Raw genomic sequence first — 15810 nt, forward strand, 5'->3', positions numbered from 1 at the left:
GTGAAGCCCCTAGAAAGGAGGAATTTGGGGCACAGGAGGGGAGAAAAGAGTACGAGAACCACCTTAGCCAAGCCCACCTACTGTGGATACAGTTGGACCCCGAAGCTGCAGACAGTCTGAAGGAGCTACAAGTGAAACTGAATACAGTTCTGGACGAGCTCAGCATGGTGTTTGGAAACAGGTCAGTGGCCAAAACACACTGCCCTCAGAGCCAAGTGTGGTCCCTGGCCAGTCCCAAAGCCCCTGCCCCACACCCATCCACCCAGCTGCAGGTGAGTGGATCTTCCCTCTCTTCCTGCTGGCTGTCTCTGCTAGAGCTGCACCATGAGTGTGCTGGAGTGGGACCGAATAGCTAGTGCTGCTCCAGGGACAGTGTGTGTTTGAGGAAAGGAGGGCTGCACTCTGGGCACATGTGTAGTTTCCAGGTGCAGATTGATGAGTGTATTCGACAAATGGCTGACATCCTGGGCCAGGTGCGAGGCCCAGGGAACGCATCCCCCAACACCAGGGCCTCAGCGGCTCAGGATGCAGATGGTGTGCTCCGGCCTCTCATGGACTTCCTGGATGGCAAGTGAGTACAGCACTCAGGAATGTCCTGTGGGGACAAGCAAGGCAGAGGCAATCAGATGGAGGAGCCTCTTGGGGAGGGGGGCTCTCAAACACTCACCGCAGCCTTACCTGTTGCCTGGGTCTGTAGCCTCACACTCTTTGCCACTGTGTGTGAGAAGACGGTTCTGAAGCGTGTACTGAAGGAGCTCTGGCGGGTGGTAATGAACACAATGGCGAGAATGATTGTTCTGCCCCCACTCACTGACCACACGGTAAGGACACTCCCCTTCCACTTCCCCCTGTTGTCTCCCTTACCTCGCTCCACACTTCCTGATGGAGTTTGGAGTCCTCTGATTTTGACTGATTCCCTCTCTGCCAGGGCACCCAGCTGATCTTCACTGCTGCCAAGGAGCTGAGCCATCTTTCCAAACTCAAGGTACTCTAGATGTGTGGGGTCCTTCTGAGGCTGGGGGGAGGGGATGCCTGGGAGGAAGGAAATTTCAGCTTTGGAGACTGAAGAAGAGGGGAAGGAGAGGAACATGTAGCTGCAGGCTGGCAGGTGAGGGCAAGACTTTCATGACAGCTCCGAGCTGTCCTGATGCTCTTGCTTTCTCTTGGGTTCTAGGACCACATGGTGCGAGAGGAAACACGGAGCCTAACGCCAAAGCAGTGTGCCGTCCTTGACCTCGCACTGGACACCATCAAGGTGGAGACCCCCCTTACATCTTACTACCACACCCTCTTGGTCTTGGCATTCCACTCTGCCCAGCTAGGTGTCCCTTGGCCTCTTGCCACCCCACATCCAGAAGAGAGTGATTTTTATGTTCATTTCTTTCTTTGCTATGTCCATATTCCTCCTTGGGAGCAACCAAAAAGGCACCTCCTCTGTGATCTCAGGTGACTCACCATGGACCTAGAACACTTACTCCTAGGTTCTGAGGACAGTTCAGTTCACTTAGTTCCTCATTGCCATTCTTGAATATTTTCCACTGGGAATTACTCTTACAGATCCTAATACCCCAGATCTGGCTGATGTTTCCCTCTTCCACTTACATATAAAGTCATTTGGGTTTTCAAAAGACTTGTTTTTCTCTACTCATTCATTCATTCAGCCAGGCAACATACACCAGGCACTATGCACTATGAAGGATATAGAGAATCAGATATGGTCCCTAGCCTCAAGATGCTTATAATCTGGTAAGGTGGTAATAAGGCAGGTACATATGAACTGTGATTCAGGGTACTTGGGAGAGGTATGTCATAGGTGTAAAGTTCTCTAAGGGTTCAAAGGGGTGAAAGAGCATTTCTGGCTACTCTCTGCCTGAAATGCTTCTATCCTATATCTTTGCCTGTCTAGATAGATGGATCCATCTTTCAAACATCACATCCAGCAACATGGCCATCCCCTACCACTCCTGCCGGATATCCAAATAATACTCTTCACCTGAGAGACTATGATCCTGGCTGTGTGTTATTCCTGATCTTGTTGTTTATTGAATGGCTTATTGTCCTCAACATCCTCTTCTGGCATCTTTGTTGAGTCCCTGCTCAGATGCTATTTCTCTGAGGACAGTGTTGGGGAGCTGCCTCTGTGAGTGGATGAGGCAATAGCATGTACTCTTTTGTCTTTCAGCAATACTTTCATGCAGGAGGCAATGGGCTGAAGAAAACTTTCCTGGAGAAGAGCCCAGATCTGCAGTCCCTTCGCTATGCCCTGTCTCTGTATACACAGACCACAGACACACTCATCAAGACCTTTGTGCGCTCACAGACTGCCCAGGGTAAGGCCTACAGACTTTGGGCCCCCACCTCCCCTCCCTGATAAATCTCTGCCCCCAGGGAGTCAGTATCCTCTAGCCCTTAGGGAGGATCCAGGTACTTCTTCAGAGAGCCCTTCAAACTCAGACCCCAGGATTTCTTGAGGGACCCCAGTACTTACCCCTACCCCATGCCCATACCAGACAGAAGAATCACAGGGACCTGGGAAATGTGCTTGAGATTTCTTTTCCCAGCCATCGCTGGCCAGTGCATGTTTATTGAGCTTAAGGAGTGTACTCTGTTTGGTAGGAAAAATCTCTGAGGAAGCCTTGAGAATGAGTGGTTGAGACACTCTTGAAGGCTCATGGCTTTGGGAGCCTTTAGTTGGACGTTGTCCTGGGGAGAGAAAGTAGAAGACTTTCCAGATTATCCAGCATGGAGGAGGAAAAGACTGAGAGAGGCAAATCATGAGAACAGTTGAAAGGAGGGTGCGGATCACAGGGCTCTGTGCATAGCTGAGGCTCCAGTCTCATGCGTGATGCTAATGCACAGGAGACCCAGGCAGCTGCTCTTCTCCCAGTGACTTCCAGTCCTCAGAACCCCTCCCTGCCTCAGGCAGGCCTATCCATAACAAAACACAGCTGCACAGACATGGTTCAGATTGATATTCTGACTCTTACCCTGGAGCAGAGCCTTCCTAGGAAGAGCTTCAGGCACATTTATTATTGCTTGTTCTAGGGAAACCTGAGCGTGCTGCCTAGGCAAGTGAACCTGGTGGAGGAGGGAGGGGAAGGCTTAGGCCTTAGTGAGCTGTGGATCTGGAGCACAGAGCTGATCTGGAGGCAAAGAGGGATCTAAACAGTTAGACTGGAGTTGATGGAAGGTGAAAAGATGCAAGGGACCTGCAGGACTGCTCCATTTTCCACATCTGTTCTTATTTCAAGTCCCAGGTGGGAAGAAGAGAGAGCAAAAGAAGTTATGAGCCTTGCTCAAGGGGGCAGGGAGAGCTTTTACAGAGCTGAGTACATGCAAAGGTCTGTAACATAAGGGAGGATCCGAGTTAATCCAGAAAGGCTTTTTAGAAACACTGAGCTTTAAACTAGACATAAAGATGAGGAAAGGCTAGAACAGGCACATAGGTGAGAGCAGAGTGGGGACTGCAGGGAGAAGCCCAGTGTATGTCCGTGTTTTCTACCCATTGCTTTATCATTTAAGGCCTAGGAAATTAGAGCCTGCAACCTTTCTCATTCCTGCCCCACTGGTCTCAGATACCTTCTCTCTGTTATGTTCTACTGCTTCTGCCCATGATTTGGTTGATCTTCGACCCCTGAAGCCTAATTTGGATCATTTAGGCACTGACCCCAGCTCTTTGACTTCTCTCTCCACCCTACCCCATCTCTGTGCTCCCTCAGAATATGTATAGAGCTGCTATGAATGGCTGTTAACTCCTTAGGCCTCTAACTGATTTTTCTTTCTCTGTCCTGCTGCTGCTACTACCTCTTGACTTGCCTGTCCTCACTCAGTGCATGATGGGAAAGGTATTAGGTTTACTGCTAATGAGGATATTCAGCCGGAAAAGGGTACGTTACACACTGTGCAGATGTGAATCTAACATAGGCTAACACTGACCCCCTGAACTAGAATGAGCTGCTCATGCTGAGAGTGGGGGAACCAAGGGTCAAAGTTCAGAAGTTCTATCCCAAGTCTCACAGAAGGGCAAAGTATTCATACAGTCCAAGACAGGGTTAACAATAGTTCTGTCCTCAGAGTTTCCCTACCCCTCCATCTTAAGACAAAGAAGTTTTACCTGGGGTGCAGGGTACTGGTGTTTTCTCAAAATAGAGTGAGGCCTCTCCTGAGGGGACCCTGCAGATTAGCCAGAGATTGGGACTGGGGAGCTGTTTATGGAGTGGTCCAGGTTGGAATAGGACAGTCTTTCTCAGCAGGCCAGCCTCCCAAGCAGTGGCCTCCAGGAATCTGGGGAGAGGTGAGAGGGTGCTGCTTTTGGGGAGGAAGGACCCACATCGTTCCACTGAGGCACCATGGGGTGGACACAGTTCCCAGACAAAGATACAGGGTGGCAGCATTGTCCTTCCCCTATATCTTTCAATGAAAAATTCTTCAGCCTAGGAGATAGGAGAGGTTTGGGGAACCTGAGAAATTTGTACTGCATTTTTGGAAGAAGTTTTGCCTAAGATGTTGTCAGCTTAACTTGTATTTTAATACACAGCCTCATTCTTTATCCCCTTTCTTTCCCTTCTCTCATTGCTTACTTCCCCATGGCTACTGTGGGAGACTGCTTCTTGCTTTAGGGTGTAGGGTGCTGCCCTCCTAACTCCTCAATTTTACCTAGAATAATTAGGCCTGAAGTCTTAGAGTTCTCCAATGGGATATCATCTGTCTTATCTGTCCTTCAGGGTCTGGTGTAGATGATCCTGTGGGAGAAGTCTCTATTCAGGTGGACTTGTTTACACATCCTGGAACTGGAGAGCACAAGGTCACAGTGAAAGGTAAGTGGCATGGACTTACAAGTCTCAGACCTTTTCTTGCCCAGTGGCCGCATCAGTCGAAGTCAGGGGCTGCTTATCCCAGCCCTCCAGCTTAGCCCTCCTCCACGGGGAATGCCACCTGGGGCTCAAGAACTGGGAACGCTTGGTGGGGTCCCTTACAGGTTTTCTTGTTTGGGCAGTGGTGGCTGCCAATGACCTCAAGTGGCAGACAGCAGGTATGTTCCGACCCTTTGTGGAAGTGACCGTGGTTGGCCCACACCAAAGTGATAAGAAGAGGAAGTTCACAACCAAGTCGAAAAGCAACAACTGGGCCCCCAAGTACAATGAGACATTTCACTTGTAAGTTATGGGGTTGGAGACCTGCAGGATTCTGGGAGGGGGTGATTTGGGGGGTAAGACTTGAGAGGGGAGAGGAGGGATGGGCTGGACGGCGGTTGGGGTGAATTCAGTTGAAGACTCCCTCAGCTCTGGCTTCCTACCTTCTACCCACCCTGTGCTTGCAGCCTCCTGGGAAATGAAGAGGGGCCAGAAGCCTATGAGTTGCAAATATGTGTGAAGGATTACTGCTTCGCCCGAGAGGATCGCATTCTGGGGCTGACAGTGATGCCTCTGAGGGATGTGGTAACCAAGGGCAGCTGTGCCTGCTGGTGCCCCTTGGGCCGGAAGATCCACATGGATGAGACAGGCATGACCATTCTCCGAATTCTGTCTCAGAGGAGCAACGATGAAGTGGCACGAGAGTTTGTTAAGCTCAAATCAGAGTCTCGTTCCATGGAGGAGGGGAGCTGAGCACTAGGCTTCGGTGCCAACCAGATGGCACCAGTTTCACAAGTCATAGCCAATGGGAGTTACTATGTAGCCAACTTAGGGTCCTCGTAGTCAAGAGGCTGACTCCTTCAGTAAAGGAAACTTAAGGAACAATTTGATATGGCAACAGTATGGCTTTTCACAGAAAGAGTCATTAATCCCTGACCAATACATGTGTGGTGCTAGGAGGTGGAGGTTACTGCATGGGGAGATTGTCCATAAAGAGAGGGACAGACATTTCTGAGAACGTCAGCTATTCTTGGTAGACACCCCACGCCCATCTCTACCCTTCTCCATACCACACCTTATCCAGTTAGACCCATAAGTCTAACAAGTTTAGAGGCCCTGGCGCTTGTGCCTGGCTGGGTAATCAGCTGAGCCTACAGGTATTGCTGAACCCTGTGGTCTGGATTGGAGGATGGCCAGGGCAGGAGCACGCAGAACAGAATTCAGACTGTCTCTTGAGCAGAATCCACTGGTTTTGTATGGCTCCAATGAGAATAAGGCTTTGAAACTGAACAAGATACCTTCCAGAAATGAGCTGTGCTAATCCTTCACCCAGATTATATCTGTCATGAACAGAACCAGGTTCACATGGTGCTTCAGAGCCCTCAGCATATTTGGAATCTTTGGAACCCACGCACCCGAGGCCACTGCCCAGGAGTCCCCCTACCTCACTCCTATAGGAAGGGGAACGATGCTTCAGGACATGAGAGGCTGTTCTTATGTGCATGCGCCTGAGGGCTAGTTGAGGGATCCAGGAGAGAGGGCTGTATTTTCTTCTTGGGTAGGACCTGAACAAAGCCAAAAATTATGAAAATCAGTCTAGAAAGAGTCCTCTTCACCTATGGCCACTGCCTTCTGGCTGTCCCCCCATCGCAGAAAGAATCTAGCCTTTGGCCTCACTCCCTTTCATCTAGGTCAGCTGCTGTTCCCCTCATAGACGTTCACCCTACAGAAGGAGCTTGGACAATGATCCCTCTGTACAGGCCAGATGGAGGGGGCCTCAACACTCCTTGGGAGGTCAGAGACAAACTCTTTCAGGGGGTCATATGGACTTCCCAGGCCGTTGCTCAAAGATGTGACATGGTCCTTGGATATCCTCAGCAGCCTCCTGGACTTCCTGAGGACTCTGCGTTGTCTACAGCTATACTGGCCATTACATGAAATGAAACTAAGCATCTTTGCTGTTGTTAATTATTGTATGTGCCATTATTACAAGCGATTATTGGCTAGTCTGTAATAAATTATCTTATAGCAGCCTTTGGGGGTCTGGTAATTCTGCTCAAGTGTGGAAAGCTGTAGAAATGACTATCCTATATAATGGTAGACTTTGGACCAGTGGCCCTTTGCTGTTCTTCCTACCACTCCTCCTCCACCCCCACTGCAAGTGGTGGAGCCTAAAGCAGCTCAGATAAACACCAAGCAGTAAAGCAGCTGATGTGCTAGCATCTTGGCCTTGACTGGAGACCACCAATCCAATTAACAGAGTCAGGGGACCCAGGGCATCAGCTTCCTGCAAAAGGTCCAGAAGAGTAGGAGATGACATGTGCCAGTGAAAACTAGTCCATGCTATGTCTTGCCTTTTCTAGAATGACAAGGCTTTTCTTCTAGGACAGACATAGCCTGGGCTATGAGGACAAAGCAAGGGCCTACGGGGGCCAGAGATGCTTCCAGAAGTGGGTGGAGGGCTGAGGCTCCCATGTACAGGACAGAGGAGTAGGCCTAGGAATACACATTGTCCTTATATTTTGGAAAATTCAAAGAAGAAAAGAGCTGGAGTAGAAAGTCTACTCCCAAAGGGGAGGAAACAAGGTAAAAATGAGGCCTCTTGGCATGGGAATCAGAAAAACTGAAGCAAGAAATTGCTCACCTACTCTCTCAGCCTGCAGGGTCACCACCTAACGGGGCAGGGACTGAGTAGGGGCATAGGACAGGGAGCTAACTCCAGCCTCCCAGCTCCTCATTTCCATTTGCTTGCTAAATAAATCCTTAACAGTTCAGTTGCCCAGTCATTTTTACACTTCCTCCTCTTCCCCACTCCCCTTCCAAACCAGTTGCCTTCTATCATTTCTGCCTCAAACTTACCTCTTGAATGCATTGTCTCACCTCAGTTCCCAATACCACAAGTGGAGTAGTGGCTTGTAGTTCTTCTTGTCTGGATTACTGTGATAATCACCTACCTCTGCTCTGCCCCTGCCCTCTGCACACACTCAGGTAAGTCTCTCTCCTGTTTAAAGCTATTCAGTGGTTACCCATCATGGCCTTCAGGCTGAAACTCCAATGCCTTCCAAGACAAGCACAGGCACCCCCCACCCTCTTGCAGCTATTCTAAAGCACTTCCCTTGCAGTTCCCTCTGACATACTGCACACTTCTATGCCTCTGTGCCTTTGCACATTCTGTTCCCCCTTGCTGGAATATCCCACAGCCTTTTCCACTGCCTTCTAGGCTCTGACATCTCCTTGGCAGCCTTTAGGACCCAACCAACCCTGTACCCCTCCCCACAGCACTCTCCATGGTTATAATTTACTCCTCTCTGCCTTCATCAGCCTGTGATCTACGCAAAGGCAGGGTCTGAGTGTTTCGTCTCTGTCTCCCAGCGGCCAGCACAGAGAAGTCGTCAGTACTTCAGAGCCAGGCCAACTGCTGCAGGACTCCTTCGAGAAGCTGGGTGGGGGCAGAGTCCTGGGGAGGGGGCGTGGTCGGGGCGGGGTTGCAGGGGGCGTGGTCATAGGCGGGGCTCTGCTCTGGCTGGAACCCAGGGCTCCCGGCGCCTGCGCAGGAAGGTGCGTTAAGATGGAGGTCGCTGGAGTGGACGGCTGCGCCGTGATGGTGAGCAGGAAGCGCCCGAAGGTGGCGCCCGAGGAGGGGGTATCGCCTTCCCCTTCAACATTGGAGGGAGGCTGTACCCTGACACTCCCTGACATTCGTCCCCTCTGTGTACTTCCCAACAGCTGTCCATCCTTGTGCTTTCTTGTAAACTACTCTCAGTGTACTCTCCGAGGCTGCTTCCTCTCTCCGTGCTCGAGTATACGGATTTCCCAGATAGCTCGCGAAGGGGATCTTGATCCCCCAAATACCTCCCAAAGGCACCCATTTATTCAGCTACCTCACAAAGCAAATACTCACAATCCCGCCGGTGAGGCACATTCCTATAAACTAAGGGAGTTTTGTCCACTTTTCCAGCATTATCCAGATTCTCTGAGAAGAAGCCATAAATATTATACCATATTTGACTGGAAAGTGGCACATTTGCTTTTAATCCTCTCTCACAGGGGTCAGGAGACCTACTTCATAAGGAACAGTCAAACTCCAGCTGACTACTCGTGGTTTGCAACAGGCTTGCAGATTTGAATTAGTAGCTGACTTTTTAAATCCAGATTTCACATTTTAAAAATGCACATTTCCAGCTATTTTGAAAAATTGGAAGATCTGTTAACTCTTAGCTCACATTCCCGCAAAGTGACAGGTGGTTGGAGCTGAGAAGCATCTGGTAAATTAGTTGACTTTAGTACATTATAGACTCCATTACTCCTTACTTTCTTATAGTGGGCTTTATAATATTTGCCTGGCACCTGATAGGCATTTGAGTTTGTGATCCCTCAGGGAGGACTGTGGGTAATTTTCTGCATCAATGCTTTGAGCTCTTAATGGAAACTGAAATCCAAAGGGGTTAGATGTGTGTTTAGGTTGTTTTTGGTTTCTGTGATGCTCTGATTAGGGTCAGAGATCGTCCTAGTAGTGATATCAAACCTGAAGTGAGTTCACTGTTCTGTCGCGGAGCAAGCCAATCTCTGACACCTGGTGTAGTGGAAGAAAGGAATTTTATTGCAAAGCGCTGAGCAAGGAGAACAGGCAGCTCACGCTGTAATCCCGAACTCCGCAAAACCTACAAGCAAGGGTTTTTATTTGGGGTTTTAGGTAGGGGACAGGGAGCATGTGGCCTCAGGCTGAAGTCTAAGAGTCCTCCACACAGGCGTGGCTGTCTGTTCTACCTGTGGCATGTGGTGGATTTTTAGTCTTTGCCATGTAAAGGTTACAGTCAGGCATTTTAGCTTCTCAGTGTTCCTGCAAGACGCTTAGTCAGGCAGGGGCCTATCAGGACATTCCTCTCTTGTCCAGCGGTCCTCCTGCTGTTCTGCAAGGCAAGCTCAGAAACTTTGGTTATTTCGTTTCCCACATTAACTTTATTGGTACAAGACACAGTTTCACCCTAATCTAGGGAAATTTTAACTCCTTCATCCTCAGTTTCAGTAGCTAAAACCTTAAGTAAAGTGTTTTTTATAAGAGAATTCAGTCAAAATATTTGTAGGTAGCTCCCGGTACATTTGATCTCGAAGAAATCCAGTATGCTAACTCCTCTCTGGTGGGGTCAGGCCAAGGTCAAGGCATCATTTCTCTTTGAACACCTGGTTATAAAAGGGCCTGGCTCTGGTTTGTACAGAAAATGATGTCTCAAAAGTGCTGTCTCCCTTGCTGCAGGACACACAGATGGTAACTTTTCTCTCTGAGGGAAATAACAGGCCTCATAGCATCAAGAGTAGGGGTATTCTGCAGGCTGTATCTAATCAGAAGTAAAACAGAAGTACCTTTAATAGTGGATTTTTAAAGAAAATCCCTTCTTTCAACATCAGTGTGTGGCCTACCTCTTCATTGTGCCTGAATGAACCTTCCACATGTAGAAGCATAATGGCAAAGCTGAAGAAGCAACATGGAATAGTGGCGAGGGCATGAAGTGGGAATCAGAAGACATGAATACTGGTCTCAGCTCTGCTACATACTTGTCAGGAGACCTTGAGTTGTAACTTCTCAGAGGCTCAGTTTCTTGCATCTGTTAAATAAACAATAATTCCTGCCATATTTACCTCAGAGGTATCAAATGGGCTCATTTAAATGTGAAAACACTTTGAAAGCTATACATTTTTTCTCTGTGTAAGGGATTATCATAATTATAAAATATCCTCTGAGTTCTGATAATCTCTAAAGGAATTTGTCTTGCTGCATTCCATGTTCAAAATCAACAAATACTTGCTGAGCACATACTGTGTGCCAGGTCCCCATGTAGGCCTGGGGCCTAGCATTGAACAAAACACAAATCCCTGTATAAATTTAGGAGTGAGTCATCAGCATATTGAATGCCTACTAAGTACCCAGTGCAGTATTACAGCATGGTGAAGTACTCAGAAGCATCTAGATTATGGACTTAAGTCTGCCACTATATAGTTGTGAGAGACCCTTTCCCTGTGTGAGCCTGAACCTCCCCATCTGTAAAATAAGGAAGTTGGACAAGGTAACCTTGGAGTTTCCTTCCACCTAAAATATGTTTGTTTAGAGATTCTAATTGCTAAAGTTCCCTACCCATAACGAGCTTATTGCCCTGCCAGGATGGTCAGATTAACAAAACTGAACAGTCATAGAACTATGAGGACAACAGAGTGCTAATGTCACACTGTGATTCAGCACAACAGTGGTAAAAACAGCGTTCCTCTGTAGGTAATGGAGGGTTTATAGAGACTTCTTGGAAGACCAGGTGGACCTAGAAGGATAGGAAGCTTTGGATTAGAGGAAAGGAAGAGACTCTGTAGATAATGGAAATGAATGAATGGAAGTGCAAAGGGAAAGAACATGCCATTTATTTTTTTCCTAGTGTATCAGTCAGAGTCCTTGCAGAAGAAAAAAAAAAAAAAACAGTTATGCATTCAGAAGGATTTAACAGAGTTTAACCAAAGAGCTATTTAAAGAGGTACAGTCAGTGTTGAGGAGCTAGAGAGGAATGGTGAAACACAACAGTGGCGGTCGTAGCACTCCTAGGCCGGAAGGGAAAGGGGAGCGAGTGTTGTTACCAGAGCCCAGCTGGAGCTACAGTCTGGAAGAGGGACTGCCTGACAAGAGCTATGGCCATAAGTGCTAAGCAGCCACTGTGAGAACTTGACAAGGCAGAGAGGACACAGAGAAATAAATGCCCTAATCTTTCTCTCTTTCTCTCCTGCCTTCCAGTCTCCAACTAGCACTTTCCATTGGTAAAACCCAAACAGAAGCCCAGGGGCAAGGTAGTCTGAGTGATGTAGTTCATAGAGGTCAGTTTCCCAGAGGAGGGCAGAGGGAGTTGGGCAGGAGGAGACACAGCAAACACATTAACCAGTATACAGGTATCTAGGGAAGGAAAAGTCACCGCTATGGACTCTCCAAGGAACTTTTCCCTCTGTTCAAATTCAAAATCTGCTCTAAGGCTTGGTCTCCTTAGCTGTGAAATGGGGATAGTAATGCCTTTTTTCCCAGAGTGATTGTGAGGATTCTGTGATAGGGCACATGAAGGTGCCTAGCACAGGGCCTGATAACATGCTGGAAACTCAACATATTTTAGTTCCTTCATTATATGCCTAAATGGCTCCTTGGCTGGAATACCTTTTCCAGTCAAGTTCTCAGAGAGTGGCTGGAACTGAGTGAATGAAGGTTAGAATAGTCAGAGATGAAGTCAGAACACATAGGGCCCTGTAGCCCATTGTAATTACTTTGGCTTTTAACAAGAGTAAGGTAGGATGTATTGGAAAGTTCTCCTGGATTGTGTGACTTTTGACATCAGGGTTCCTATCATTCACTAGGTCATCACTTGTTCATTCATTCAAAAATATTTATTTGGAACATACCACAAGTTGGGCACTGTTTTAGGCAGTGGAGATGCATTGATATATAGTTCCTACCCTCAAGGAGAATGTAGTCTTATGAAGGAGACAGACAATTTCAATTTAAGGTATGAATGTTAAGATACGAGTGAGCATAGAATATACTATGGGAGCTCATAGTAAGGACACCTGACCCATTTTGAGGGCATCTGAAAAGGTTTCCTGAGGAAGACAATGTAAACTGAATCTTACCAATAGAACTTAGCCAGGCCTAAACGGCGGGAAATAGAGTTGTAGGCATTTGGAGTAGTATGTGCACTTGGAAAAAAAAAAGTTGGTGATGTACTGAGAACTGCAGATGGTTTATATCACTGGACAGTTGGCTTTGGGAAGAAGGATGGTGAGAGATAAGACTAGAGAAGTAAGCAGAGGCCAGGTCATGAACAGGAGTTTAGACTTTATCCCAAAGGCAATGATAGGCTTTTAAGCAAAAAGAGTAACAGAAGGATAGCATTTTAGAAAGATCACTCTGGCTAGATAATAGTCATTTGAAGTGGGGTCTGGGTGGAGGGTGGGGAGGTACAAAACTGGAGATGAGGCTAACAATGGTGGCCTGAGTTAGAGAGAAGCTTTGGGCATAGAGAGAAGTAGATGACTATTCCAAGTTCAACTCTTTATTAACGAGGGACAATGTACAGAACTTCATGGTTAGTTACAAGTGGGAGGGTGAAAGAGAGCATTGTCAAAGATGACTTTCAGATTTCTGGCTTGGGTGACTAGGTAAGTGGTAGGACTAGTAACTGATGTTCAAATATAAGAGAAAACAGATTTTGGGTGTGTGAGAGGTAGAGAATAGAGATGATGATTTCAGTTGTGTAAATGTACTTTTTTTTTTTAATTGTGGCAAAATACACATTATGTAAAATTTATGATTGGGGCCAGCCCATTGGCGTAGTGGTTAGGTTCACTTGCTCCACTTCAGTGGCCCGGAGTTTGTGGCTTTGGATCCTGGGCACGGACCTCTGCACCACTGATCCAGCCATGCTGTGGCAGCATCCCATATACAAAATAGAGGAAGATTGGCAACAGTGTTAGCTCAGAGCCAATCTTCCTCACCAAAAAAAAAAAATAAATTTATCACTTTACCTCTTTAAAGTGTACAATTGAGTGACGTTAAGTGTATTCACAATGTTGTGCAACCGTCACTACCATCTGATTCCAGAAACTTTTTCATTACCCAAAAGGAAACCCCATCCCCATTAAGCAGTCATTCCTCAGTACATGTAGATTTTGAGGCATTTGTGTGACATTCAAATATACATGTTAAGTAGACATTTGGATATGCAGTAGTGAAGCTCAGGATAAAAATTTAGGCTGAAGATGGAGATTTTTGAATCATTAGCATACAGATAGGGAGTTCTTAACCCGCGGCCTATGGACTTGAGTGAGAATCTCTGAATGTCTTGAATTGGATATAAAATGTATATGTTTGTTTATCTATTTTTTTTGGTGAGGAAGATTCGCCCTGAGCTAACACTTATTGCCAATCTTCCTCTTTTTGCTTGAGGAAGAGTGGCCCTGAGCTAACATCTGTGCTCGTCTTCCTCTATTTTGTATGTGGGTCGCCGCCACAGCATGGCTTAATGAGCAGTATAGGTCCGCGCCTGGGATCCGAACCTGTGAACCTGGGTCACCAAAGTGGAGCATGACAAATTCAACCACTACGCCACTGGGCTGGCCCCATATATGTTTATTTTTTATGAAGAGAGTCTATAGCATTAATCAAATTCTAAAAGGAATTTTTTAACCTGAACAAGGACTTTTCATGTCTTTGAGACAATTGGTCCATGGACTACACTTTTGGGAAAAATTGCTCTAAGAGGTTCTGGGTCAAAAGTAAGAGAACAAGGGATGCTGAAATGTTGGGACTTAGTAGAATGGTAGATTTCCCCCCTGAGCTCAGTGCCAGATCTACCAAAGAAGAGCATCTGGGCATTTATACTCCTGCTTAACCATCGTATTTGACCACAGGTCTCAGTTACTGCCCTAGAAACCCACTTCACAATCATCTCTTTATCTGCAGCCCAGTCTGTAAGAGAGATAATATAGAGTCGTGGTCAGGAGCAGTCAGGCAAGCAGGGATTCAAATCTCAACCACTGTAACTCTACCACTTTCTGATTGTATGATTCTTAGCAAGTCACTTAACCTTCTTAAGCCTCGGGTTTTTCATCTATAAAAAAGAAGACCCAGGTTTTAGTGAAAATTATACAAGATAATCTATGTAAAGCATGTGGTCAAGTGTCCAGCACACAGTAAATTTTGATAAATGATAGGTATTATTATGTCAGCGGGGCCTGGACTAACTGATAAGTTTTTGTTTTATTCTCAGGTGATGTTTCTTTGAGATGAAATACGTAAAACCTTTTATTTCAGGTAAGTGCTTGGCTCATGTCTGCTGAGACACCCCAAATTCAACAATCTATAATGGTCTTTGCTTAGTACTACACTGTACCATGTTCCACCCACAAAGCCAGGAAATTGACCACTGGTGCTCTCAGAGCATTCATTGAGGGATTAAACTGAAGCCCACCAAGAAGCTTCTTAGTGCAGGACTCAGACTTGACTTTCCTCTGACGTGACTTGAGACTATTTTTGCTACAAAGGTGGGAAGAAAAATATTGTAAAGTTGAACTTTAGGTTATTATAGAAAGCCTTTGGTTATAACTACTGATGGTATTAATTAAGTGTTCTCTTTAGAGGGCAGTGAGAGAAATGTTCTACTTAAAGACTTGAGGCAGACAGGTAAGTGATTTAATGTTGAAGGGGTTTAAAACAGAAAGCCAAAGGTCTGCTATGATAACCATGGTAGAAGTGTTTTTAGCAAAAGCTGAGAATGACAGTGTTTCTCATCTGTGAACTTTCCAGGGGAAATAAGAATAGTCCAACAGAGGCTTCTGCTGGGCTAATTGATTGAATTGGGATTATTGGTATTATATTCAGATGAATCATGATTTGAACACTCCTCCTGACATCTCGCTCTCCTTTTTCCATGTGAGCTTGATTATTGATTGAATTGGGATTATTGGTATTATATTCAGATGAATCATGATTTGAACACTCCTCCTGACATCTCGCTCTCCTTTTTCCATGTGAGCTTATGATGATCAAAGGGTCCTGTTGAATTTGTTTCCCTTTCTGTAGAAATCTAACTTGGTAACTCATTTCTGCAATCCCAGACCATACACGTTTCATCCTTGCTATCACGATTTGTCTCATTAAGATCAGTGAGTTTCTGCTGTGGCTATTTTGGAGAAAGCTTGGACTTTCTACCAAGGTCTAAAACTAAACTCTCCACGTAATTCCAACCAAATGACTGTTGACTGTTGTATGGGTGGGTTCTCTCCAACAAAGGGAAAACCTTCTGTCATAGTTGTTTATGAACATGCTTTTAAAGAATTTGAAAAACAATAAAAGAGCTATGGGACTTCCAAAGAGTGTGGGTGTCTGAGGAGGAGAGGAGGTTGTTTTTGGTTTAGTGAAACAAAATCAGTTCCTCTTGAG

General features: G+C 46.4%; 2 protein-coding genes across 13 annotated transcripts in view; both read left to right on the top strand.

Annotated features, from left to right (window-relative positions):
* The window catches only part of UNC13B (unc-13 homolog B), a 304136-nt gene extending 298191 nt beyond the window's left edge, over positions 1 to 5945 (top strand). For all 10 annotated transcript variants that reach the window (XM_058523437.1, XM_058523441.1, XM_058523435.1 and 7 more), the window contains 9 exons: positions 93 to 181; positions 419 to 571; positions 698 to 821; positions 929 to 985; positions 1175 to 1255; positions 2183 to 2330; positions 4725 to 4817; positions 4997 to 5156; positions 5321 to 5945. In XM_058523437.1, the coding sequence (XP_058379420.1) occupies positions 93 to 181; positions 419 to 571; positions 698 to 821; positions 929 to 985; positions 1175 to 1255; positions 2183 to 2330; positions 4725 to 4817; positions 4997 to 5156; positions 5321 to 5606 (1191 nt within the window). In that variant the 3' untranslated portion in view covers positions 5607 to 5945. The remainder of the gene's footprint in view (positions 1 to 92; positions 182 to 418; positions 572 to 697; positions 822 to 928; positions 986 to 1174; positions 1256 to 2182; positions 2331 to 4724; positions 4818 to 4996; positions 5157 to 5320) is intronic.
* Positions 5946 to 14635: 8690 nt separating this feature from the next.
* The window catches only part of LOC131393067 (phospholipid-transporting ATPase FetA-like), a 133940-nt gene continuing 132765 nt past the window's right edge, over positions 14636 to 15810 (top strand). For all 3 annotated transcript variants that reach the window (XM_058523442.1, XM_058523446.1, XM_058523445.1), the window contains exon 1: positions 14636 to 14682. In XM_058523442.1, the coding sequence (XP_058379425.1) occupies positions 14655 to 14682 (28 nt within the window). In that variant the 5' untranslated portion in view covers positions 14636 to 14654. The remainder of the gene's footprint in view (positions 14683 to 15810) is intronic.

Source organism: Diceros bicornis, chromosome 28 (genome assembly GCF_020826845.1).
Source record: "Diceros bicornis minor isolate mBicDic1 chromosome 28, mDicBic1.mat.cur, whole genome shotgun sequence".
Taxonomy (NCBI): Eukaryota; Metazoa; Chordata; class Mammalia; order Perissodactyla; family Rhinocerotidae; genus Diceros; species Diceros bicornis.